General features: G+C 37.5%; 5 protein-coding genes across 5 annotated transcripts; 2 read left to right on the top strand and 3 right to left on the bottom strand.

Annotated features, from left to right (window-relative positions):
- The first annotated feature begins 1,070 nt into the window (after window positions 1-1,070).
- Window positions 1,071-3,378, top strand: LOC120262950. Its single transcript, XM_039270869.1, is given in 5 exon segments — window positions 1,071-1,305; window positions 2,707-2,828; window positions 2,908-3,087; window positions 3,089-3,154; window positions 3,156-3,378. Coding segments are annotated over 5 exon segments (591 nt in total). The 5' UTR covers window positions 1,071-1,160; the 3' UTR covers window positions 3,234-3,378.
- Window positions 3,379-3,657: 279 nt separating this feature from the next.
- On the bottom strand, window positions 3,658-7,519 carry LOC120263715 (transmembrane protein 87A-like). Its single transcript, XM_039271685.1, has 5 exons — window positions 7,199-7,519; window positions 5,595-6,525; window positions 5,375-5,470; window positions 5,049-5,185; window positions 3,658-4,051 (listed from the first exon to the last, which is right to left on the bottom strand). Exons 1-5 carry the CDS (start codon window positions 7,414-7,416, stop codon window positions 3,877-3,879), a joined length of 1,557 nt encoding a protein of 518 aa, XP_039127619.1. The 5' UTR covers window positions 7,417-7,519; the 3' UTR covers window positions 3,658-3,876.
- A 938-nt stretch (window positions 7,520-8,457) lies between these two features.
- On the bottom strand, window positions 8,458-10,230 carry LOC120263340 (pentatricopeptide repeat-containing protein At1g50270-like). The gene has a single exon (XM_039271200.1). It carries the CDS (start codon window positions 9,891-9,893, stop codon window positions 8,784-8,786), a length of 1,110 nt encoding a protein of 369 aa, XP_039127134.1. The 5' UTR covers window positions 9,894-10,230; the 3' UTR covers window positions 8,458-8,783.
- Window positions 10,231-11,584: 1,354 nt separating this feature from the next.
- Window positions 11,585-13,911, top strand: LOC120263450 (exocyst complex component EXO70A1-like). The gene has a single exon (XM_039271353.1). The coding sequence runs from the start codon at window positions 11,650-11,652 to the stop codon at window positions 13,492-13,494; it is 1,845 nt and encodes a 614-aa protein (XP_039127287.1). The 5' UTR covers window positions 11,585-11,649; the 3' UTR covers window positions 13,495-13,911.
- A 10,260-nt stretch (window positions 13,912-24,171) lies between these two features.
- LOC120262930 (serine/threonine-protein phosphatase PP1-like) lies at window positions 24,172-26,612 on the bottom strand. The gene is made up of 3 exons (XM_039270843.1): window positions 26,361-26,612; window positions 25,429-25,988; window positions 24,172-24,604 (listed from the first exon to the last, which is right to left on the bottom strand). The coding sequence occupies exons 1-3, from the start codon at window positions 26,539-26,541 to the stop codon at window positions 24,422-24,424; spliced, it is 924 nt and encodes a 307-aa protein (XP_039126777.1). The 5' UTR covers window positions 26,542-26,612; the 3' UTR covers window positions 24,172-24,421.
- Window positions 26,613-27,636: the final 1,024 nt, after the last annotated feature.

Raw genomic sequence — 27,636 nt, 5'->3', positions numbered from 1 at the left:
ATGAGGATTTTATTATAGAATAATAAAAAGGATCGAAATGTAAATTTTATATTTACAAAGGGGTTAGATGAAAAAGATACCGACCACCGCCGGGATAAACTCTTGCTCAGGGACTAGGGCAGGGACTGGGATCGGATTTTGCGATCAATTAAGGGGGATTAAGAAATTAAATTTTATAGAGGAATTTTTGCGGATAAAACCCTTATAAATAGTCAAATTATTTATGTGGTTTCTGTGGAATTTTCACTTTCATATTCTTTTGGAAAGTTGAGATTCTTGTCTATGTACCTTTAGTCCAACTAATTAATTAGTTATCATAATTATTATAGGAATAAATTGTTTTTAATCTTTCCTTATTTGTTATATATTTATATTTATGAAGAAAATAAGTTAGTGTTAGTAACTCATAATTTCTTATCTCTAAGAAAATAAATGTTGATTTCACCAAATATTTTTTTAAAAATATTTTTTTATCATAAATAACAAATTTTATATCATTAAAAATTTAATTATAATTTTTGAGGAAAAAATAGTTAATTTAAATAATATAGATACATATATCAAAATAATTAAAAAAATACACAAACAAATTAAAATACATCAAAATAAAAATATGGACAACTTAAAAGACATGATGTATGAGAACCGGGTGTAGAAGAGCTATTATGTGCCTCTGCAGATGAGACTTGAATTTAAGTATTTTAACTCATAAAATGATAAAATATATTATGGATTTCTATAAGAGAAACAATAATTTTTTTATTTTTAAAATTACAGTTCTTTAAGTAATTATAACTTGTGCATTTTTGTATTTTTTTTTTCATGGACATCTGAAACTGAAATTTATCACAGTAACTCGAATTTCAAATTAGTCAAATCCCCAATTGGAAGATGTTTCCCTTGAATCACTCACACAAGAAATATAAGATCAATGGGTGTAGATTTTCACATCCGGACTTCCAAAGCTTGGCCTGAGAAGTCATAAGAAAATTTTATATAAAATAGTTTCATTTGAGGACTTTAACTGAAAAAGGAGGAATAGGATAGATCTCAACCACACATATGCCTCAAGATCAAACACAACAAGCAGCCTTCTCATACCTACTCCAGTGACCTTGGGACTTGGGAGGTTTCAGCAAAGATCTTAGTTTTAGTGGTTAATGAACATGGCTTCTGTTTCAGCTAAGAAAGCTTCAGAGATTGTGGCACTTTTGGATCTGAAACCCCACCCTGAAGGGGGTTTCTACTCTGAAACCTTCAGGGATTTCTCCATCAATCTCTCCCAATCTCAACTTCCACCTCAATGTAAGCATTCCCCCACAAACTATCTGTGGTTTTTTTTTTTCTGATAATTTTGACTCTTACTATTTTTTTCTTTTGTGAAAATCATATGCCTGATTTGAGTAGCATGTTCAATAGTTAATTGTTTGCAAAACTTCTGTCTTGTTAATGGAGTTGTGATGTGTATGTAGAGTATGAACTGTTATTGGTATTTTTGGTTTAAATTTAAGATTTTGTATTGTGAAAATATTACAGGTGACTAAAACTATGTTTTTGAGAATTTTTATGTATGAAATTAGGTGTATGGTCTGATATGGGATGATAGTTTTAGTTATGTTTATTGAATCAAACTGTCATCTACTGCTTAAATGTATTATGTATTAGGACTCATTTTTTGTCTGATATCTTGGTATCTAAGATATCCATGTTCAGTGGTTAATGGTTTACATAACCTCTGCCTTGTAAATGGATTTTGATTTCTTTTGTAGAAGCATTTTGATGTTAATGCAGTTGTGATGAAGATCTAAAGCATGAAATTGTTCTCACACTCTTTGGTTAAAATTTAAGATTATTTAATGTGAGAAGGTGGCCAATGATCAAAACTAAGTTCCTGAAGATCTTTGAGTGGAACATAGAAAACCTTTTCCAGTATGAAATCTGTTGGTTTTGCTTATGTGTATTGAAGGGGACAAAAGGACTTGTGGAAAGAGTTTGGAAATCTATTGCTTGAATAGATTTATTCGTATTGATTGTTAAATGTATTAGGACTCACTGTTTATCTGTTATCTTTGAACCTTATTCCGGCCATGTGTCGTGTCCCGGGTATCCATTTTTCATTGTAAGAGGTACTGTCTGAAATATGAGGTTATCCTTATTCTACTGAAAGGAAAAAATGGAGCATAATTGATTTTGGAGAGTATAATCAATGCATTGAATTGGAAATGTAACAACTTGAAGGACCAAAAATGGAAATTTGTACTTTTAGTTATCATCTCTTGTAATGAATCTCTTGCTCTGACTACTTGTTTGAGCACATTTACTTGACTTTTATAGTAAGCATTAATGAACAAACATTATGTCCTTTTCCTCTGTTCTGTTCCATTCTTTGTCTATCCATACAACTTCATTCATGAATCTAATTGAGACTACAAACAAGTTAAAGCATAATTATTGGTTCACTTGCCTCAATAGCATGACAATTGTGAATTCTTAAGTTTTTTTGAACTTCTTCGATGTCATTGATTTTAAAGATTTTCTTCATGTTCAATCTATACGGAAAAAAAAAAAAAATTGCAGATGCAACAGAGTGCTTTTTCCCATTAAGTCGGACCTTTTTAAGTACAAATTGATCTTTTAATGAAGACCAGGTGTTATATCATACTTTTACAAAGGAAGAATTATCGCTTCTAATTACTTTCTTCACAGATAAAGTCGACCGTCCTATCAGTACGGCAATATACTTCTTGCTTCCATCCGGGAGTGTCTCACACCTTCATCGTATCCCTTGCGCTGAAGTTTGGCACTTCTATGCCGGAGAGCCGCTCACAGTCAGTAAAACTTTATTTGAATGCCCTAAACCGCTATTTTAACTTGGCATAGCCTTTGGCTCACATGAATCTCAAATAGGTGTTTGAGTTACACGATGATGGGAAGATCGAGCTGACAGTCTTGGGGCCAGACCTTGATGCTGGCCAACGTCCTCAGTATACCGTGCCGCCAAATGTTTGGTTTGGATCATTCCCGACATTAGATGTAATATCCTTTTCAACCGACGGCAGTGTGCTCGTGAAATCACCGAGTAGGGATCCCTGAGTTGCATTATTCTCTGGTAGGCTGCACTTGCGCCCCGGCCTTCCAGTTTGAGGATTTCGACCCTGGCCAAGGCCGGAGAGCTGAATGCTATTGCTCCTGCTGCTGAGCCTTTTCTAAAATATCTCACCCTTTCAGATTGAGCCCTGTTGTACTTTCTCATATCACAAGAGAACTTTCTTATTATCACTTTGGATTGAAGTAATATTTGATAAACTGAGGGTATTTGCTTTATGCTACTGAATTCCTACTACGGTGAATAAATTAACAGTTGTGCTTTGGTTCACAGATCTAACACTGTGTTCTTGAATATGGAAAATGATGGTAAACTTAGAATTAAACACTCAGATATTACAAATCAAACATATTAATTGTTTTTCGCTAATCAAAGTACAAACAAAATCAACTAACCAAACTTCGTCATCATGTTAACTTTAAACCAAAGACATTATTTCGATCCAATTCAACCTTAAAAAACTTAAGCTAAGAGATAAGACCAAAATTCTATATTTAAATCCATAAGTACCAACTCATAGAAAAAATGTCAAAAAAAAAAACACATGCACATCATGGAACATAGACATTTTTCATCGGTACAAGGTTCAAATGAGGTTCATCTCAGTATGTAGTGAGAAAAGAATAAATAAAGATACAAACACTAATGCATGCTTGAAAAACTTAAGTATTACAAAGATGAGCTACCATAAAAGGGCTTGTATGAACTGATCTTCATAGTAGTGTAGTAAAATATTGATGGAGCAAGCATGTCATGCATGACTATGATTATTACTCCCTCTTATCTTCTTCAATATCTCCGTTATGGGGATCAGAAGAATTCAAGCTTGATGTTCTTTCAGTGTCCAATTTCTGGATGTCATTTGAGGGAATTGGCCCTGGTTTTATCAAAGAAAGAGAACTCTCTCGGTCGAAGTCTTCGTTTGCATCACCAGAGTAAGCATACCTGATGGCAAAGAAAACAAAAGATTAATTCAAGGCATGCATCCCTCTACACTATCTTTACTAGAAAATTTTAAGATTAATTTCTCTTTAATTGATTTTCAGTATGGAGTTCACAAGGAAAGGAGAACACTTCATGTTGAAGATGATTTTTGAAATAAAAGTTTGTGCCTGAGATATGTTGGAAATATTTTGAAATGTAAAACTGCAAAGAAAAAGCTATCAACATGTTTTTGCACTGAAATTGATTCCCAGAAACGGAAAAGGTCATAATTGGAGCATGCTTCATGGTTTTTGGAGTATAATGGTGCATAGTTCAAGGATACAGCTAAATATATAAGAGAATTGTGATTTTACTCTGGCAAAGCAAATTTGTGGGTGGTTTTCCAAAGAACAAACACAGCCTTATAAGATTGCTAGATAAAGATAAGAGATAAGATTTGACTTCCACATAACAATTGCAACAAAAATTTGTTATCATTCTCATTTCTGCTACTCTCCAAAGTAAATCCATTTGTTTAACAAAGATTTGAGTTCCAGAATATATCTCTGTAGTTTCTCTTGCTATCTTTTCTCGAGTTGGAAAATCTTACACAAGATTATCTAAATCTAAAGACGCAAAATGGCCATATGACAGTTTATATGATGAAGAAATGGCACTTCAGAACAGTTTAAGCAAAAATTTTCACAAATAGTAACCTGGTGACATGAATGACATGTTGTTTGTAAAAACAAGGAAACAAATGTTAGCAATACACAAAATAGGCTTGTTCCACAATAATCAAATCACATTTTTAGCACAACAACATAACAAATAGTAGCATCACCATTACAAAGATGTCAAATTTTGTATCTTAATTGTGTGCATAAAACAAGGAACTGTTAAAGTAATTTGATAGAAAATTCATTTGAAAAATAAAAATCAAAAATCAAAAATCAAAATCAAAATCAAAACAAGTCATAAGAGAAAATAATAAACATGTGCAATGTAGGGGACTCACCTCATTGAGTTTTGGGAAGGTGCCCAAAGTGCACAAATAACACACAGAAGAGAGAAGGAGAGGACATGCCAGAAGGCAGGAATGATCCAGGCACTTTGCCATCGCCCATTATATACATCTGTTGATTTGAAATATAGCTGTACAAAGACAATAACAAGGTTCTTTACCACCAGCAGAACACACCACAAAATTATGAAAAGTCTTAATAGTAAGACTAGCATTAACAATTTTAATATGTGATCAAGCACCAGATTGATCTCCTCCCAAGCATAAGAAATGGTGAAGTTCCTAACATTAAAATGCACAAGCAATGGAAGTTGTGTTACCTCATAGCAGATCCAACCGACGGATACAAGGACAGCAACAGCCAATGCATTTGTGAACTTCCTGTATATGTCTAACTTGACCATCAATCTTCTAGACTGTCCAAAGCAAAAGACGGCATAAGCATAGCATAATCGGTACAACAGAAGCCGCAAAAAAAGGAAGTGCAGTAGGGATGTGTAAAACCCCAAATATCAATGCAAATTCAGCAAAAATGCATACCTGAAGCTTGTCCAATGTTTTGGCGAGGGACCTAAAAATCCAAAGAATGAAGAATGCATCCAATAGAGCCACAGGAAGAACCAAGAATAGCCTTGCTTTTCCAGAAAGATCGCTTACCGCACCTACATTCTCTACCAATTCAAGAACCTCAGAAGCTAAGAAAAAGGTTGTTCCAAGCATCATCACCTTCGAGGTAAGACCACCAAGAGTGGGTCTCACAACTCCAAATCCCATTGAAACAACAAGGATAAGCACACGGGCAATTGTCCGTTTAATAGCACCAAATGTCACGGCCCAAAATGTTATCCCCCTTGGACGGATACCAGTTTCATTGAATTCTGCATATTCAAAGTACCACAATGCCATTTCAAACATGCCCAATGCAATGACAAGTGTTACGCAATTCTGCAGTGGCATGACTTCCCTCCAAAACCTTGCATACTGAGAAAACCAAAAGAGCCCAAGCACCACAAAGGCAAGAGACATGAACCCAAAGAAATTCATGAGAGGAGCCATCCTTCCAGGTAGGTAACCAGTGGGGTTCTTCCATATAGTCTTCCCATCTATAACCAGCCCATCAAGGGAAGGATCACAATGAATAAAGTACAAATTATACATTCCAGTTCTTGTGATGTGAATAGTTTCTGGTGCTAATGTTGCAACTAGAGCTCTTCCTTCAAATGAAGCGGTGAAGACTTGTGGCCAATTAGGGTTCCGGGTGGACGCACGATAAATGATTGTGCCCTCAATGCAAACACCCAATTTTGCTAGATCTGGTGTGCAGCAAACAGCCTTCTGACCTCCGTAAGCTGAGCCTCCAATTGTATCACGATCTTCTACCTCAAAAACTATGGCCTGAACTATCACCTTGTCACTGTCTTTCTTCAAGGAAGCCTCTTCCTCTGGCCTTGTAAATATAATCTTCTCAAATCTGTTTGTGAAAAATAACCCAAAAAACAACAATAACATAGAAAGGAAGAGTGGAGAACTGTATGCAGAAAGTACCAAATGCTTCACATTGTGTACAAAATCAAAATATCCATGAACTTCCTCTTTCTATGCCAAAATTTCAACTTACAACTTGATCCCTATATATTCATATCTTGCAACAAATATATCTACAGCATAGCCATTGCCATAAATTGAGACATATAGAGTTTAACTAGAGCTGCTAAAGGTTGCCAAAATCTGATCTTTACCCTACTCCAACTGTTCCTAGTTACTAGTTTGTCTTGTTTAAATATTTCGTCAGCTTCAATTCAAGCATACCAATAACTACAACAATCTCAGTCTCCAAGGCATCAGTCTACAGCTCAATTGGCATCAAAACGCTTCCTTTATTCCTAATTTCCATTCAGCTCACATTGTAGTACTATAAATAATCACTAAATCGCATTAAGATGACTATACTAATATAAAACAACAATTTTTAACGCAGATCCAGATAATGCCAATGATATCAAATTCAACAAAAACCCCAAATTCTCACAATCCCAAGCCCCAGAAAAGAAAAATAAAAAGAAAAAAGCTACAAATCCAAGCATAACCAGCAAAACAACACAGATCTGAAAGAGAACAGAGAAAACTAATGACAAACGGATTACCGAATGGATGAATCCCCGTTGTCCGGTAGCGTAGAATTAGTGCTGGGAACCGAAGCGTAAAGACCCTCACTACCACCATGAAGCACGAAAGCATTTCCCTTCGCCGCGAACTTCTCCCCGGTGTAGTCATGAACAGAGGCATCAGCAGCAAAGAAGAGGAGAAGGACGAGCAGAATCACAACCCAAGCTGGGCTACTGGATCGGTAGTGCCACGCCATTGGAGATCTCAGCAGAGCTCTCTGGAGAAGAGAGAGCGACAGAGTAGAAAGCTGGATCTGAGTCACTGTTGCTTATGACTGCGCGGTGGCGACTTGGGAAGGAGTTTTGCTTTTGGCAAAGATTTTACTAATTGCCCCTTCAAAAACTCAAAATTATTTATACACAATTTCAAACTTATCAAAATACTTTTTACTTTTAAAAAAAAAAAATTTTTGGGTACATCAATATGATGCATATGCTAACATGCTGCTCTCTTGGTTTTCTTTAGCCTCCCTCAATTTCCTTAGTGCCAGAGTCTCCACTCATTCTGGTGATCAAGATTCAGATGTAGCACAGGAGTAGTCCCTACACTGTCCTGACCGGACGATGATCAGGATCCGAGTGTTTTTTTCGACTTTTCCTATCTTTTGATCTTTTCCTCGCTTTTTTGCATTATGTTAGTCTTAGTTTTTGTTCCTCACCACTTAGTTTTGTTCTTCACCTATGGTGAGATTACTGTTCTACTGTATCCTTTGCTATTTCAATAAAGATGTGGTTTATCCACATTTTTTTTAAAAAAAAATAAATAAATATGATGCATATCCATTTTAAATTTTTTTTAGTGAATTGGACTTGATAACTAAAAATATATTTCACATCCTCATCTATATTATTATATACCCACAAACTAAAAAAAAATTATTTAGGATAAATCTCAAGACTCAACAATCAAATAAAATCTCAACTTTTCTAAGCTTTTATAATTTATACCACACGCAGTTGACTTGGACTTATGCACCAGTTGACTTGGACTAATGCACCGGTTGAGTATCTCATCTCAGGCAATCGTTTAAGTCTATCCTTGTACAGTTGTATTTTTAATATCTCAAGTTTTATAATGTACTTTTTTCAAAGAAATAAACTAGTAGTTTAATCATTTATATAGACGTATATATATATAGTATACCAACCTTAAGAGTAAAAATGATTAACCATTAGACAAAATCTGTGATTTCACAGCAAAAAAGGTATTTTATATAATTTTTATGGTGGTATGCATATCATACACATTTAACCAAATAGCCAAAAATTATAAGTTTCCCAAAATAATGGAATTCAGGAATCATCTTTCATGCATGAAAACCAGCTACTTGCAGTTGCCTTCTTTAGCCCAGAGATATCCAATCTTTGCCTCAATATATCCTTCTCTTCCCACATTCTCTTCTCTGCATACAAATTTGATAACAAAACATATGGTCCATCTTTCTCTGGTTCTAACTTCATAACTTCTTTTGCTGATTTTTCACCAAGTTCTTTCTCCCCATGCATTCCACAAGCACCAAGAAGTGCTTCCCATGCCAATGAATCAGATTCAATCCCATGCTCCTTAATGAACTTTTCCGCCTCTTTGAATTCTCCAGCACGACCAAACATATCGATAATGCAAGCATAATGCTCTCTGTTTCGGGTTATAGCAGTAATCATCGGTCATTGAACGGAAAATATCTAGTCCTTCTTGTATTAAACCCCCATGACTACATGCAGATAGAACAGCAAGAAATGTGACATTATCCGGCTTGAATCCTTTGCATTCCATTGCTCGAAAAATCTCAATTGCTTCCAAACCTTTACCATGCTGACCAAACCCAAGTATCATCACTGTCCATGATACCGTATCGATGATTTTCATCGTCTCAAATGCCAATTTAGCATCTTCCATACAACCACACTTGAAGTACATATCAATGAGTGCATTTCCAACCACGGTATCGGATTGATATACCGATTTAATGATTCTAGCATGAGCTTGTCTACCCTGCTCCAATCTTGCAACAATGCTGTATGCAGGGAGTACACTTGCAAAGCAAAACTCATTCTCAATGACACCTGCACTCAACATCATTTTGTAGTATCTAATGGCTTCTTGTGCCAATGAATCTTGAGCCAGCCCCGAAATAATTGCGGTCCATGAGACAATGTTCGGCGATGGAATTCGTCGAAAAACTTGAACGGCGGAATCCATTTTACCGTCACATCTTGAATACATTGTCACAAGTGAATTCCCAAATGGTGTTTCTGAATCCAATCCAAGTTTCAAACCAATGCAATGTAGCTGAATGCCGAGTCTTAAGTCTTGAAGCTCAGAACAAGATTTGAGAACACTTGTCAAGCTGAAGCTATCCAAGCTCTCACTACAACGTCTCGCGTGGGAGAAGACATCCACTGCGCGGCGTTTGTTGTTGCTCCGTGCGCACGCATCGATCATAACATTCCAAGAGACCAAATCCAGTTCAGCAATGTCCTGGAATGCACGGAAAGCTTCATCCAGACCTCGGTATCTCTCGTATCCATTCACCAAAGCGCTTCCGACGAAGCCATTGGAGCTAAAGACCCAAGTGAATGGCGTGAGCGTGGAGTTGTTCGATGAAATGCGGGCACTTGACATGACTGGAAGCGCCGAGCAGCGCTGAGATTGTGATGTGGTCGGGATGCACATTCTCGGCTCGCATTCGGGAATACAGATCGACGGAGATGAGCGTGGCACGGCGCGCGCGGACGGAGGCGGTGATCATGGTGTTGAATGAGACTATGTCTCGTTGAGGCATTTTGTCGAACAGTTTGTAGGCGAGATGGAAATGGCCACAAACACTGTAGAGCTTGAGGAGTTTGTTCGAGATTGAAAAGGAATGGTGGAGTTGGAGGGCTTGTGCGTGCACGGCCGCGCCGGCGCGGAGATCGCACGCGTCGGCGCACGCATCGAGCGCGCAGGACAAGTGGTACGTGTGAAACGAAGCAGAGCTTAGAGCGTGAGAACGAGCGCACACGAGCCTTGTTAGCCATGGATTGCTTCGCATGTTCTAGTAAGCAGTAACTATAACTCTCACCGTTATATATATATCTATATACCGTTTGATCAACATCCAACGGTGATAAACAAATCTTAATAAACAGTAATATTCCTACTTACATAAATGGTTTAAACTATATTTATAATTAATAATTAACTAATAAATATCATTTAAATAAAAAATTATTTTTTTAAGTAAAAATATGTATAATAATAATTTTCCAATGAAGGTCATAAAATAAAGTAGTAGTTTTGGAGTTTTTTAATGCATTTTTGACTGGACATACTAGATTGACAAACAATACAAGAAATTGTTGAAAAATATAAAGTTGGAAAAAAAGAGTATTCAAATTATATAAAACAACAAGGTATTTTCTTATGTTGAAAAATATATATATATAGTGTAAAAAACTGATTTAATTATGTTTATTGTTGAAAAATAATCAAATCCTTATCGGTATAACAACTCTGCGAAGTATAAATTCTAGAAGATTACATTTATAAATATATATATATAAGTAAAATACTCTAGTCTTTCATACATCCGTCTCACTGGGAACATTCCATAATTTGAATGGATTGATTGACCAATAGGCATGAATTCAAGAAAGCCAGTTCATACGAGCCCATCATCGCCACCTTATCTCATCACATAATATTTTATTTTTTTATGGATAAAAAACCATAATTTATTATATAAAAAAAAGGAAAACGACAAAGAAAAACAACATCTTAGCTCAGCTAATATGATGGATGGATGGCAGGATGGGGGGCCTCACTATGAAATGAAAGGCTTCTATTATGAGATTCTCTCATTATTTTCACCTTTCATATCATTGTTGATAATTATACAACATGCAAGGGTTCCTCTGCAAAAGCGCTTGTCAATTTTTCCAAAAAGTCCACTCAAAATTCAAAATTACAACCCTCAAGTGATGGGCCCACAACCAAGACCACCGCTCCATTTGTTCACGGCCCAGGAATTCCACAAGCCCGCCAGATCACCAATCCAAGCGAGATCAGCAATCTCAAAGCACACGTGGCGTCCGGCCATCACCTATCATGCGCAGCTCACGTGCTGCCGGAATATTCTCTCAAGTCAAAGTCAAACCTCTCGCTTCAATAGCAATGTAAAAGCCCAACCTCTACCACCCTTCGCACACCGAGCCCAAGAACAACGACGCATGAATTACCTGAACTACCCTTGTTATGCCACGTGTCAAACGGATTTAATGCTAGTGGTACGGTGATTCGTCTACGGAGGGGTGGGTAATGTGGTAATTTCGCAGGGAGAGAGATGAAGACAAAAGCCATGGCGCTGTTTTCTCGCGACCAAAAAGCCTTCAAATAATTCTAAGCCGGAAAACTAGCCTTCAAATCTCACCACCCGATCTCCTCGAGTTCCATGGCCTCGTCCGGCTCCTCCGAGGCCGCGATGCCGTCTCCGGCGATGGCGATCGCCGACGTTGAGGCTGCTGAGCAGCTCATCCATCGATGGGACCCGGTGGCTTCCCCTTCCCACGATCGTATGCTCTTTGATGGCTCTGATCGCGCCGATGCCGAGCTTTACCTCCGCGCTATTGACCATCTCCGGCAATCCCTTGGACCTTCCTCACCTGCTCCGGCGTCTCCCTCTCGATCCCCGTCGAATACTATTCAGATCGCCATGGCTAGACTCGAGGATGAGTTCCGCAACCTTCTCTTGTCCCGCTCCGCGGAACCTGACCTTGAATCGCTTGATCTCGGCTCGCTCTCCATCTCCTCCCTCTCGTCCGATCATGATCATGATCACGATCATGACCGGAATCTCTCCGATGCGGAGGATGACCCTGGTGGTGGATCGACCAGGGTCGCGTCCCGATCGGCGAGCAGCATCCGTGAGATCGATCTGGTGCCTCCGGACGCGGTGCAGGACCTGCGGAGCATCGCGGAGCGGATGGTGGCGGCGGGGTACGCGAGGGAGTGCGCACAAGCTTACAGTAGCGCGCGCAAGTCCGCGGTTGATACCGGGCTGCGGCATCTCGGTGTGGAGAGGCTCAGCATCGGTGACGTCCAGCGGCTCGAGTGGGAGGCCCTGGAGGCTAAGATCCGCCGATGGATCCGCGCAGCCCGCGCCTGCGTTCGCGTCCTTTTCGCCAGCGAGCGCCGGCTCTGCGACCAAGTTTTTGGTACTCCCTCCTCCGCTGATGCGCCATTCGCCGAGACCGTCAAGGGGGCCGCCATCCAGCTTCTGTCTTTCCCAGAGGCCATCAGCATCGGCCGGAGGTCCCCGGAGAAGCTATTCAAAATCCTCGACCTCCACGACGCTCTGTCCGACCTCCTTCCCGACATCGCTGCCATCTTCCGGTCAGGCCCGGCCGAGTCAATCCACACGCAGGCGGCGGAAATCCTTGCCCGGCTCGCCGAGGCCGCAAGGGGCACCCTTTCCGAGTTCGAGAATGCCGTGCTTCGTGAAGCCTCGAGGATCCCTGTCCCCGGAGGTACACTCCATCCCCTAACTCGCTATGTGATGAATTACATCAGTCTCATCTCCGATTATCAGCCAACCCTGAATGAACTCATTGTCACCACTCCCTCGGCGAGGTTCTCTGGGGAAGAGACCACAGATCATCCAGAAATCAACTTCCCAGACCTTGATAATCGAACTCCTTTAGCCTCCCACTTGGTCTGGATCATTGTTGTTTTGCAACACAATCTGGAAAACAAGGCTAGCCTATACAAAGATGCTGCTTTGTCACACCTTTTCCTGATGAACAACTTGCATTACATTGTCAACAAAGTCAAGGATTCGCCTGAGCTCAGAGGAATGATTGGAGATGAGTACTTGAGGAGGCTTACTGGGAAATACCGACAATTGGCCACCAGTTATCAAAGGACTGCTTGGGTGAAAATCTTGCATTGCTTGCGAGATGAGGGAATTCATGTTAGTGGGAGTTTTTCCTCAGGGGTTTCAAAGTCCACTCTGAGGGAAAGGTTTAAGGCCTTCAATGCAGCATTTGATGAGGCTTATCGCACTCAAGCTGCATGGTTTGTGCCAGACCCTCAGCTCAGGGAGGAACTAAGGATCTCGATATCAGAGAGGTTATTGCCTGCTTACAGGGCATTTCTTGGCCGATTTCGACATCATATAGAAAGTGGTCGTCATCCTGAGGTGTATATTAAGTATTCTGTTGAGGATCTTGAGATGGCATTGATGGACTTCTTCGAAGGTTGTCCACCTTCTGTCCATGGCAGGAAGAGATCCCACTGATGGTATTGGCTTGTTATGTTGTTGACTGATCTTTGTGGTAGTGGATATTCTTTGTATTCTTGGAGGGTATTATTCTGGCTGCCGGATCTAACAACAAGGGAGTGAATCCTAAGCTGCATTGTTAGCTGATGAAGGTTGTGATGATCCGAAAACAATTTTTTGTGTTGGATAGAGAATTGCTTGTGATCTGTTGAGCTGCTGTATCCAATGATGTGTTGACTGAGTAATTTCCCTCTATAAGCAAATTATTTTGATTTGTTAAATGATCTAGTCCTTTTTTTGTTTAGCATGTTCATATGGTGCTCTTTCATGTCATAATCTCTATTGGCATTCATTAGTTCTAGCATTTTCGAACTAATGTATGGAGTCTTGTATCATGATTATGTTTAATTAATGAGTAGCAGAAAGTCTTTGCTATTTCCGTGTTGCCTCTAGAATGTGTTATTATTAGCACAATGAACTTGGTATGAACTCTGAACTGACTTTTATAGATGAACATGGCTCATTTATGGCAGAGGTCATCTAACTATTCTTCTAATCCCTTTCTTATCTGCTTTCTGCTTGCTATCAAATCACTTCAATTGATTTAAATGTGAGTTGCATTCTTAATTTTATGAAGCTTGACATACTACTGGTTGGACATTTAGTTACTTCATTTAGTACTTTGTATACCTACTTGTTTGAATCCTAATACGGATCATTTGTTATTTGGTGTAGATGCATTACCATGATTTGAATTTATACAACATTGTGAAATCATTAATGCAACTTCTACCATAATCATGTCCTAGTTATCGGTTGCTATATGTGTTGCTGTGTGCACTAAAGCATTTAGGTACAAGAGGACAAGGACTGTGTTACTGAGGTACAGCTACCATTTTTCAGGGAAACTATATGTGAATTCAATTTTCAAGCATCTTCTTAATAGCTGAACTTTTACTTCTAGCTATATGTATCCAATTGCATCTGCTGGCATCTACTTGGAAATCTATGGTATTGTCTCATTATCATAAATTTAGTTGGAAAGATATTATGATTTGCTTGTCAGCTAGCTTGAAGATTCAACTGCTCATACAAGAAACAGTGATGCAATCATCCTCTTCCTCCTCAAGGGCAGTAAATCCATAAAGGTAACCATTTTCTGTATAAGTTATTGACTTTTAGCAATCTGCTTACCTTTACTGCCTTCTACTGATGCTTGAATTTCTTATCATTTACATGAATAATGAGAGAACTTGTATTTTATTTGACAACTCATATGGTACTCATATTTATGTTTCAAACAGTTCTTTGGTTATGTTCATTCAAAAGACTATTATGACCTGACTTTTGAAATTACATCACATAGTGAGAATAGTGATTTATGGATTTGTTTGAACCTCCCAGTTTCAGTGCCACTGAAAAATCTTGCATTTCATCATCTTTGAATGCACATTTTATTTTGTTTAGAAATCAATTGATACTTGTAGAAGTCTTGCTTCTTGTTTCAAGAAAAATGTCAGTTTCATAATTTCATTTCAGCATGATTTAAATAAAAAATCATTGGGGCTGAATTTTATTTTTGTATATCACTATCTTGTGGGTGTGTCCTTGGAAAGGACAGCATATGTAATCAGTGTACTGAAAAAATGCATGGCTTCTTTTAAAGTCTCTCTCTCTCTCTCTCTCTCTGTCATCATGACAACGAAAAAGTGATAATCCCAATGTTTGACAGCAAATAATTCAATTTATTTAATTATACTTCAAACTTGTTATCCATATTATAATAATGCAAACTATTATTATATGCAAAGTTTGCAAATTGCAACATTATTTGTTTCTTTTTTAGAAAGTGAAAACATTTGTGATGTCTAAGGTGTGTCATTTGCCATGCCATTTCAATTTGATATTTATATTTATTATTATTATGTGCGGTGTTTGTCAATCTTTCCCATTCATTCTGAGGTTCATTGAATGTATATATCGTCACTGATTATGTCATTGCTTGCCAAATCATCATCAAACTAAAATGAAATCCCATGAAAAATAAGACTAAGAAAATTCTTCCTGCGTGCCGTATTATCCAAAATATTAACAGCATGTTTCTGTTTTGGATTGATGGTCTTGCAGATAACGCGAAGGAGAGGTTCTTGAATACCATGGGTGTCGTCAAGAGAAGCTTGTAGTTCCTGGAGCCGAGGATCCTGACAGGTGGGGTGGTCCCTGCTGCCGAGGAGGCACCTGAGAGTAGCATGGGGATAGCTGTTTTTCCTTTGAGGGAGTTTGTGAGGATGTCCTCTTATCCTCAGTTGGTTTGTTTCTGTGTTTGTTTGGATTTGGTGGTCTGTTTTGTGCATCTTGTATCACTTTTTGTGGTATGAGTGTTTTGTTGGGCCTGTATCTTTACAGTGCCAGCCATTTAATTTTGGCGTTTGAATTGAAACTGAGTTTATTTCATCATAATTATCATTTGTTGGAATTTAATTAATCATTGTCTGTCATGTTTCGTTTTTTTTATTATTTAAAATTTAAGCACTTTTTAAATAAATAATTTAAATTAGAGTTAAGTAAGGCTGCATTGCAAAAATTCCCGGGAAAATTGATATTTGTGAGGGGAAAAATAAAATAAAATAATGGATAAAATGTTTTTGATTATATATTTATATGTTATTTATTGTTTTTTCCTCTTTTTGTGATGCAATGATAATTAGAAAATTTTTTATTTTTATTTTTTAATAATAAATAAACCAGGTTATCAAGGGAACAAAACACTTGCTTCCCCTCGCCCATCTCTATGGGGGTGTTTGGATTGACTTTTTTAAAGCCCAAAAATGCTTTTTAACAAATTAAGTATTTCTGGATTCAAAAAAAGTTGTTTATATTGAGCTTTCAGTGAAAGTCGTAAAAAAGTTGAAAACATTTTTCAAAAACCGGTCATGACCCGGCTTTTTGAAAAACAGCTTTTTAACTTTATTTTTACACTCGCTTCTACAAGAAGCTAATCCAAACATAAAAGGCAAAAAATGCTAAACTTACTCTGGAGAATGACTTTTTTCCGGAATCACTTCTACTAAACTAAAAAAAACACTTTTTTTTATATGATAATCCAAACAAGCCCTATCTCTTTCTCCGCCTCCGTCCGTGGTCAAGCTCTTCCCTCTCGATCCCTCTCCTCCGATCGGTTGGCTTCCATTGATTCAATTCGATCTGAAATCCTTCTCCAATTGCATCTCATCAATCACTGATGCGAACTGTTAGAAGGTTAGAGACAAGCATCCGAAGTGGAAGACAGCTGGCCAGGGTTTTGGTCTTCTTTATCTACAGTTGGTCAATTCTCTTGATATATATATATATATATCAATGTTTGTACCCTATGTGGAAACTATGCTATGACTAAGTGAGAAGTTCAGTAACCATATTGATATCCTTCTCCAAATTTTCCTTGTCTTCTTCTTTCCTTTTCAGGGGACCAGCTAGGGTTACAGCAATCGGCAGAACGCTTCCATCAATTGGTATCAGAGAAGGTTGAGGGGTTTCACCATGGCAGGGATAGAGACAAGATCTCAGGAATGGCGCAAGGAGATAACAACAATGGTGATTGAGTCGGAATGACGTCAAGAGGCGAAGCTACAGGAGATGGTGGCCGAATTGAGGGCGCTTATCGTGGGAGTGGCTCAGCCACGGGGAGAAGTGGGAGGGTCCGTAGATCGAAGGAACGAAGAGGGCATTAACAGTGAAGAAAGAGGGGAGAACTCTGGGGGTGTCGCGAATCCTTGGGGTGCATCGACGAAGCTAGATTTTCCTAGATTCCAGGGAGAATGTCTAGAGGGATGGCTGCTAAGGGCCGAGTACTTCTTCGAGGTAGGCGGAATCAGTGTTGAAAATCGGATCAAGGTTGCGGCTTTGCACTTGGAGGGAAGAGCCATTCTATGGCACCAGGGATATGTTAAGGCAAAGGGCTCAGAAGCTTACTTGAACTGGGAAAAGTATGCGAAGGCGTTGACGGCAAGGTTCGGAGCCCGTGCATATGATGATCCTTTGGCGGAATTGAGAAACTTGAAGCAAGAGAGATCCTTGCAAGAGTACCATGATGCATTTGACGAATTATACCCCAAAGCAGGTATTTCTGAAACTCAAGCTCTTAGTCTTTTTCTATCAGGACTACAGAATGAGATTCAGATGCCTATTCAGATGTTGAGGCCAAGTACATAGGCAGAAGCTTATTCCCTAGCTCGAATGCAAGAAATAACTGTTGCAGCTATCCAGAACAGACCATGGCCGATGTCTAAATCTATGTCTAGTCCTCCCAGGGGACCTTACAGCAAGCCTCTCACAGTCACCACTTCTCTGGGCAACCAAAGAGGGGGCACATACCAAAAACCGAATTGGAATGCAGCTAAACCCGATCAAGGGTCCAAAAGACCTATGGGGTATATTTCAAGCAAGGAAATGGATGATAAAAGAGCAAGAAACCTATGCTACTGGTGTGATGAAAGGTACGCTCCCGGTCATAGATGTAAGAGGAAGCAGATATATGTAATGCAAATCAGGGAGGTGTTGGATGATCAAGAGGAAGAAGAGGTAGTTGAAGCAGAGGCTGTTGAAGATGAAGAAGTTGATAAAATTCCTGTGGGTCAGATATCTGCAAATGCTCTATGGGGTACGGGAGACAACAAGACTATGATGATCAGAGGAAAATATGGAAGGAAGGGACTGTGTATCCTAGTTGACACCGGAAGCACCCATAACTTTATTAGTGAATGGTTGGCCAGGCACCTAGGTTGTAAAATTGTGGATGTACCGGGCATTTGGGTGGAGGTAGCCAATGGTCAAGAGATGAGATGTTCTGCAATGTGCCCAGATTTTAAATGGACTATGAATCAACAGGAGTTTCAATATGAGGTATTTTTGTTGCCAATGGAGAGTTATGACATCATATTGGGCATTCAATGGCTTAAGACATTAGGTACCATAAGTTGGAACTTCACACACTTAACTATGCAGTTTCTGTTGAATGGGAAGCCATATTTATTGGTGGGGAGTCATTTTAACCAGAAGCATAATGTTAATGTTATTAGTGTGAAGGATGTGAAAAGGTTCCAGAGAACCAGTAACTCTACATGGCAGGAAGTAATGTGTGAATATCAATGGCCAGAAATGATCAGATTGTTGCAGCAGTATGAAGATATCTTCCAGGAGCCCCAAGGACTTCCTCCTCATAGGGAGTTTGACCATAAAATCATTTTGAAACCAGATGCTCAACCTATTAATTGCAGACCTTATAGATATGCATCAATTTAGAAAAATGCTATTTAAACAATGATTGCAGACATGTTGAAGGCAGGAGTGATTAGAACAAGCTCAAGTCCTTTTGCTAGCCCTGTAGTACTTGTCAAGAAAAAGGATAATTACTGGAGGTTATGCATAGATTACAGAGGCTTGAATAAAATGACTGTTAAGGACAAGTTCCCAATTCCCTTGATAGAAGAATTGCTAGAGGAGTTGGGGGGTGCTGCAGTTTTTTCTAAAATTGACTTGAGGTCTGGATATTTGCAAATAAGGATGAGGGAGGAAGACATTGCAAAAACAGCCTTCAAGACACACTCGGGCCACTATGAATTTATTGTTATGCCTTTCGGCCTAACAAATGCCCCCTCCACTTTCTAATCTCTAATGAATACTATTTTCAGGCCACTTTTGAGGAAATCAGTATTGGTTTTCTTTGATGACATATTGGTATACAGCAAAACCAGAGAGGAGCACCTTCATCACTTGCAAGAGGTATTGAATTTAATGAAACAACATCAGTTGTTTGCAAAGGCCAGTAAATGCCAGGTTGGTATGAATAACATTGAGTATTTGGGTCACATAATTTCTGCAAAGGGAGTACGGACAGATCCAAGGAAAATTATTACAGTGAAACAGTGGCCGACACCAATCAATGTAAAGCAGTTGAAGGGATTCCTAGGCCTGACGGGATACTTCAGAAGGTTTGTACAAGATTACAGTAAGATTGCAAAACCTCTTAATAGCCTGCTAAAAAAAAAACTTCAATTGGACTCAAGATGCACAAGATTCATTTGATAAGCTCAAGCAGAAAATGATCACTGCACCCGTGCTCAAGCTACTGGATTTTTCCAAGACCTTTATTGTAGAAACTGATGCCTCAGGTGGGGGAATAGGGGCAGTCCTAATGCAAGAAGGGCACCCTATAGCTTTTATTAGCAAGGCTTTATCAAGTAGCAAGCAGTTATTGTCAACCTATGAAAAGGAACTGTTAGCAATTCTTTTTGCCGTGAAACAGTGGGAACACTACTTGTTAAATGATTTCTTCATCATCAAGACTGATCATATGAGCTTAAAATATTTGATTGAACAAAGACTGACCACCCCTACTCAACAGGTATGGTTAATCAAAATGCAACATTTCAATTTTGAGATTCAATACAAAAGGGGAGCTGAAAATCTGGTGGCAGATGCTCTCTCTAGGTCCGATGGCATGACTGTTGTTGCAATTCTCGGGTACATAATTCCTGATCAACTATTGGCAGCCATTAAATCATCTTGGGAAGAAGATTCAACCTTGAGAAAAATCATTGCAGAGATGATCAAAGACCCTTCTTCACATCCGAATTACAGTTGGGAAAAGGGGGAGTTGAGGAGAAAAGGAAAACTAGTGGTAGGCAATTCTGATGCTCTTAAGAATAAGGTCCTGGAACTGTATCATGATTCCGCAATGGGTGGGCATTCGGGAGTAGCCGTTACTGGGAAGAGAATTGCAGGAATCTTATATTGGAAGGGTATTTGGAGCTCAGTAAGAGACTATATAAGGAAGTGCTTGAACTGCCAACAGAATAAGTATGAGAATGTGGCTTCACCTGGTACCCTACAGCCATTGCCCCCACCCACAGGAATTTTCACTGATTTAACCATGGATTTCGTAGAAGGACTGCCTAAGTCCGAGGGAAAAATAGTTGTGATGGTGGTTGTTGATAGACTCACCAAGTTCGCACATTTTGTTGGATTAGCTCACCCCTACACAGCTAAAGAAGTTGCAGAAGCTTTCCTAAAAAATGTATACAAGTTGCATGGTCTCCCACAAACCATAGTTTCTGACAGGGATCCGGTATTCACAAGCAACTTTTGTCAGGAATTCTTTAAACTCCAAGGGGTATCACTCCACTTATCCACAGCATATCACCCCCAAACAGATGGGCAAAGTGAAGTTGTGAATAGGTCCCTAGAGACTTATTTGAGGTGCACGACATGTGACCTTCCAAAAGAATGGATGAAATGGTTGAGCCTTGCAGAATATTGGTACAATACTTCACACCATTCTACAATAAAAATGACTCCTTATCAACCAGAGGGGCTCCTTTGAAATTCGAAACCATCTCAGTGTTTTCTTGAATTTGAATGATGAGATAGATGGAATTTTACGGCGTGGTTATATTGGAGGCTGCCAAGTCCATACACAACCAGAGGGGCTCATTTGAAATTCGAAACCATCTCAGTGTTTTCTTGAATTTGAATGATGAGATCCTTGAAGAATTTGGACGCTCGGACATGTTCAATAGCATATTGCATACCTTCATTTAAAGCAGCATATTCTCTATCAGTCTCCATGTTTAACAATAACATTGGCTGCTGAAGCATACTAAGCAAACACAGAGTGTAACTCAGATCTCTGTCAAAGAGTAGAACAAGGAGGGGTAAATTGGATTCAGATTCTAAGTCCGGGCAAGGGTAGGATTTATGCATTCATGCTACTATGAACTATCATCGTAATATAAAGTATCCATCTTATTAACTTACAAGTGTAATACCAAGAAAAGAAAATACTAGTAGTCATAAAAAAAAAAGAATAGGTTTGTTGGAATTATCAGATAAGATCATGCAAAAGCACATAATTAGATACGTTTACCCAAATTAGGATACAAACATTGGCTACTTCCACTCCCACAGCAAATCATCAATAACAATCACAGAAAGCTCCAGGAAGGGATAATTACTCTCCTCCTTTCGCCTGCATGCAGCCCAACTCCTCGCACAAAACCGCGCTACAATATATTGGACAATTTACATAAAATCCCAAAGAGAAAACAAAGGGCACCAAAATCCGATATTGACAATCAAAAAGGCAGCAAATCCTACCATAAATCGCAACGCGTGATCCAAAATTCCGATCTTGACAACCAAAAAGGCAGCAAATCCTACCATAAATCGCAACCTATGCTTCAAAATCTGATATTGACAACCAAAAAGGCAGCAAATCCTACCATAAATAGCAACTTGTGCTCAGAAATCCGATATTGACAACCAAAAGGCAGCAAATCCTACCATAAATCGCAACCTGTGCTCCAAAATCCGATATTGACAACCAAAAAGGGAGCAAATCCTACCATAAATCGCAACATGTGCTCCAAAATCTGATATTGACAACCAAAAAGGCCGCAAATCCTACCATAAATAGCAACCTGTGCTCCAAAATCCGATATTGACAACTAAAAAGGCAACAAATCCTACCATAAATAGCAACTTGTGCTCCAAAATCCGATATTGACAACCAAAAAGTTAGCAAATCCTACCATAAATCGCAACCTGTGCTTCAAAATCCGATATTGACAACCAAAAAAGCAGCAAATCCTACCATAAATCGCAACCTGTGCTCCAAAATCCGATCTTGACAACCAAATCTCGTTCACAACAGCAGAAATGGCCGAAAAAACACCAACTTTCGTGGCCAAATCCACAAGAAATCCAAAGATTCAACTCCAGTGAACGGCTCCCGAACGCAGGGATAAAAATCCATCCAATTTTCCATTATATCGATTTTTTATTAAATAAATACCAAAACTATTATAAACTGATGTTAATCCATGATTTCAGGATTGTGATATTTTCCCCATCTCAGGTCCACTCTCCCAGAATGATCCCCTTTAAGAAATTTTTAGGGGTGGCTTATACTACTGTAGCCTTGGCACCCATCTTGTGTAACATTAATATCATTTATCATTTCTATAAAATAATAATAATAATAATAATAATAATAATAAGTCAACATGAACGTGGGAAGGAACATATCATTCGAACTAATAAAAAACATACCTAGGCAAAACCCCTAAAGGCTCATTTGGAGTCATTTTTGTTTTTTGTTTTTGTTTTTGTTTTATTGTCAATTTAAAAAAACCATGTTTGATTAGTAAAAAATTATTATAACATTTTATTTTATTTTCCAAATTCATATTTTTATGTTTTTATAAAAATTTATTTTTCGTATTAGTTTACTTGATTGTATTATTAAATAAAATTAATAATATAAACTAGTATTGTACGAGTAAAAATTATCTTATAAAAATTACACTATTTGAAACTAACAAATTTATACATGTTAATAATCTTCCAATGACTTGTTACAATTCATTTTTAACACAAACCATTTGTTGTAGCTTATCTGGTGGCGAAACAAGAAAGAAGATGTAAAGTTTGCTAGAAGAATTAAAATCAAAATTTTTGAGGTTTACCTTAAAAAAATTTAATATATATATATATATATATATATATATATATATATATATATATATATATATTCATATTTGGTTCATCCGATTTTTTAAAAAATAAAAGGGGAGAGGGCAATATAGAGGCGTAGTCATAATTTTTTTTTTTTAGAGATAGGATGATTGTGATTTAAGTTATTATGTTGAAATTGATTGAACAATTCATATTAAAATATTATACATCATCCATTTCACTGTGGGCATGTTATAAGTATAGTAATTACTATTCATTCATATCTCAAATCTGTTGGACTGAAATCCAACTGTCCACAAGAACATCAGCCCCCCTATATATATATATATATATACAAGTATTAGTTATTTTGCACATCCTAAATGAAAAGATAAATAAAGGTATAATTATCTAAACAATCTTACTTCTTAATTTTTCTTTATGTTTAGTCAAGTCTACTAATACAATTATTGATTTGGTTGATGGAGCACAACATACATTTTGCTTAAAGATGTCAACAGGGTGAGGATTTACCGAGGGATACATTTTTCAACCTCGAAATTATACTCCCATCTCCGAACCAGGTCTCGAATCCAAATACGGGGAATTTTTTTTCCTATCCCCGTTCCCTCGGGGGTTTTTCGGGTTCTGGGATTCCCGGCCTGGATTAATAAATTAAAATATTATTATTAAAATAAATTTTATAAAATATTTGTTAAAAATACCATAAAAATTTTAAATATTTGAGAAACTCATTTACAAATACGACTTAACATAAAATAACAACAAATACAATCACCAATAAATTATATATATAATTTTAAAAAATTTAAAAAATGCAATATAATTAATATAAATATAGAATTTTATTAAATTTTTATACAAATGTTTATTTAATTATTAATAAAATTGCTAAATAAATAAATAAATATATGGGTTTTTTTTAATTTTTATTTAGATATTTATAAAATATATATAATATTTAAATTAAATATTTAATATTTCGGGCCAGGGCGGGGTGGGAAAAATATTTTCCAGACCTTGCTGAAATAAAAAATAAAATTTTGAAATGGTAATACTATTTATTCCAAAATAGTATTCCAAATACTTTTCAAGTCCACCTCCGAAGTTGCATTAGGGAGTCGGGACACTATTTCATGATTCTTTTTGAAATATGGAATGCATTCACGGACTCAAATTGAATCTAATGTTTTACATATATACAGAAAGATTCAAAGACAAATCACTTATGGAACAAAATAAATACATCATGAATTAACCTGAAAAAAAAAGGCAAAAAGTAAAATTAACAGCAATTTTAGAAAAAAAAAAATCAGCAACATAACAAGCAAATGGGAAGCAACAGCAGCAGTATCAGTATATCAATATCTCATGTTTCCAAGTAGGAATTTGAATTCAGGGGTGATGAATTCTTCTAGTCTGGAGTCTGGCCTGGGGGTTTTCCTCTATAAGGCTTCAGGATCTGGAAAGAACAAAGCAAGCTTGCGTCGACGCTCATTAGTGCACCGGCATTGTTGAACTCACCACAGTAATTAGGAGCCGAAAATATGGTCACGAGCTGCCGATCAGCAAAGAATTCATATCCATCTTCTACTACCTGATCCAATAAAATAAAAAGGCACAATTTCACACTTTCTCATCAATCTATTTGTTCATCTTAAGCAACATTAGTTATAGACTTAATGGTGTGTTTCAACATGAATGCTACTTCTACAACGCAGACTCTCTAATTGTGCTGTCATTCATGTGATTACTTTGAGATTTGATGTTTTATACCTCCATAAAAACACATTAATTATCCTTCACTTGGGAATCTGAACAAAAACAATAGAACTCATGGTGATTGAATCAATTATTGGAGGATATTTCCACAATCATTATTTCAGGCAAACAATAGCAAGTACATAATAAGAATGGAAAGCAATAAATTTCACTGAAATCTACATTACTATATAGTCACAAACACTCTAGAGTTGCTTTTACTCAACTGGGCATATAACACTCATTTATATGCAACTGTATAAAGATTAGCAAATCTTGTTTTTTCACACATACAACCCTGTTTTTATCATGTCCATTGATACTGTCTGAGTAGATGAATGGAAAGATAGGAAATGACTGAAATGAGTTTTAAAAATGGCTTCTTTTAATCCCCGTTTTGTTAAATCCTCTACCTCAATAACTATACATTATATAGAGGTTAGAAGGGAGGATTTCTTGCCTATGTAGATACACACAACTATATAAATTATATCAATTTATAAAAGAGGATGCCTCCCTATATGTTAAGACATATCAAGATTAACCTATTATGATATTGACATATAAGGTAACATACTAACATACCTGACACTCATGAATGCATTTTGCAATTTTTCATCAAAAATAAATAAATTGAATAAAAACATGCATTGATAGTACCTGATGAGCACGGCAAATGAGATCAAGGTCATGCTTGTTCAAGAACTCAGTGACCATATCAGCTCCAAAAGTGTAGGACACGCCACGGTCATTCTCACCCCACCCTCTAATCTCCCTGTCTGGATCAGACCACAGGAGATCACAAAGCAATCCCTGGTCCGGCACGTCAACTGGCCTCTCTATCACCCTTATCCTATCCAAATTATCCAAGTCCGGCGACAACCCTCCATGCATGCAGAGTATCTTATCATCTATCACTGCTGCCACAGGCAAGCAATTAAAACAATCAGTAAAAAGCTTCCACAGACGCACACTGAACCGGCGCTTGCACTCGTCATAAAACCCGTAAATTCGATTGATGGAGGCACATTCATGGTTGCCTCGGAGAAGGAAGAAGTTATCCGGGAACTTGATTTTGTAAGCCAAGAGCAAGCAGATTGTCTCAATGCTTTGCTTGCCACGATCGACATAGTCCCCGAGGAACAAATAGTTTGATGCCGGAGGGAACCCACCGTACTCAAACAGCCGCAGAAGGTCTGAGTACTGTCCATGGATGTCACCTGTTCCAAGTCCATCATAACATCATCAACATTATCTTAAACATTTGCAGCATTTATATAAAGCAAGAACAATGCTTTTCCATTGTGGCATTTAAACAAGCATTATGTGGGCATTCCACCACCACTCTACCACCACCTTTATCGTCATCATCATCACAATAAAACAACTCAAGTAATATTACATTGCGGTATTTATACAAACACGAGCATTACTTTTCATTGTGGCATTTAAACAAACACTTCACGGGCATTCTACATTGTGTATGATCATAAATGAAAAAAATTAGCTTTTTGATCAAATCAGATAAGATTTAAATGAAAAAATAGGAAAGGGAAAAAAAAGGAGGAAAATTTGTGGGGAAAAAAAAGTACCGCAAACGTTGATGGGAGCTTCCAACTCAAGGAGATTAGGTTGGCTGAGAAAAATCTCCTTGGAGACAACACAGAGGTGGCGAATCTCAGCCTCGCTGAGCTGAACTCGTTTGCCGCTGCCCTTGTTCTTCTTCCCTTCCAACAGCCTATCTATCAATTCATCTAATGCACTTCCATCCATTCTTCGCCTACCTCTTCTTCTTCTCAAACAACAAGAACAACAAGAACAAGAACAATAGAAAAAGAAAAACAAGAAAAAAAGCTAGAAAGAAGCGTGATTTTAGAGAAGAAATGGTCTAAAAGAAAAAGGAGAGATAGAAAGAGAGAGATGGGCCCACATGATTCGTTTTGAGCCACGTCAGCAAGCTATGGTATGGAATGGCGTTAACGTAACGAGTGGATGCTTTTCCGTAATACGTGGGCCCCATTTTAGTGAACATAACATAAAAGTAGGGCAAATCCCGTACTGTGCTAATTATTTAATATATATTTATATTTTATTTTTTTTCATTGAACAATTAAAAAGGTAAAATTAAAATTCATAAAATACAGAAAATCTCTCTTAATTTTAATAAAATTGTTCTTTCTTTCTTTTTTTTTCTTTCATGTTTTTTTTTGGGTTCAATGGTACGGAACATGTCATGCTTTCAAACTACAACTTGAATTGTTGAGTAAACAGACTGAATTATTTTAAAATAAATATTAAATTTAATTGTTGTTTTGTAAACAAGAACTTTACAATTTTTGAGTTAACGAACAAAAAAAAACAACAATTAAATTTTATTTTGCTTATGTTGTTAAATATAAGGCCTATAAGCACATCAAGTGTTTTAGTGTTTTAATGATTAAAAAAAACAACAACAACAACAAATCAACGACTTGGTTTCTATCATAAATTTTTTTAACAAAAAAATCTTCAAGAATACCCAAATCATACACCCTGTCTTTAGATTTTGACACCTTAAACATTTATCCTTTTGTTAATATATATATATATATATATATATAATTCAAATTTTCAGCATTCCCGTGAAGTGATCTTGAAGATCTGTATTTATATTAAACCGAAACCGATTTAATTTGGCTAAAATCATGAATAGATCATCATACAATGACCAAGCCAAGCATGCCTAATTTAGATGAGACTTTCTCTAAGTATAGTCATCAAATACTAGGCTTTGAATTATATTAAAAATCAATACAAATTATCTACAATGAATTTTAACATTACATTGCATAAGAGGATATCACCCAAATCATTCTAAAGCCACTCCCA

The sequence above is a fragment of the Dioscorea cayenensis genome, chromosome 6, assembly GCF_009730915.1.
Source record: "Dioscorea cayenensis subsp. rotundata cultivar TDr96_F1 chromosome 6, TDr96_F1_v2_PseudoChromosome.rev07_lg8_w22 25.fasta, whole genome shotgun sequence".
NCBI lineage: Eukaryota > Viridiplantae > Streptophyta > Magnoliopsida > Dioscoreales > Dioscoreaceae > Dioscorea > Dioscorea cayenensis.
The sequence above is the reverse complement of the archived record's forward strand: the minus strand, read 5'-3'. Positions and strand labels throughout refer to the sequence as shown.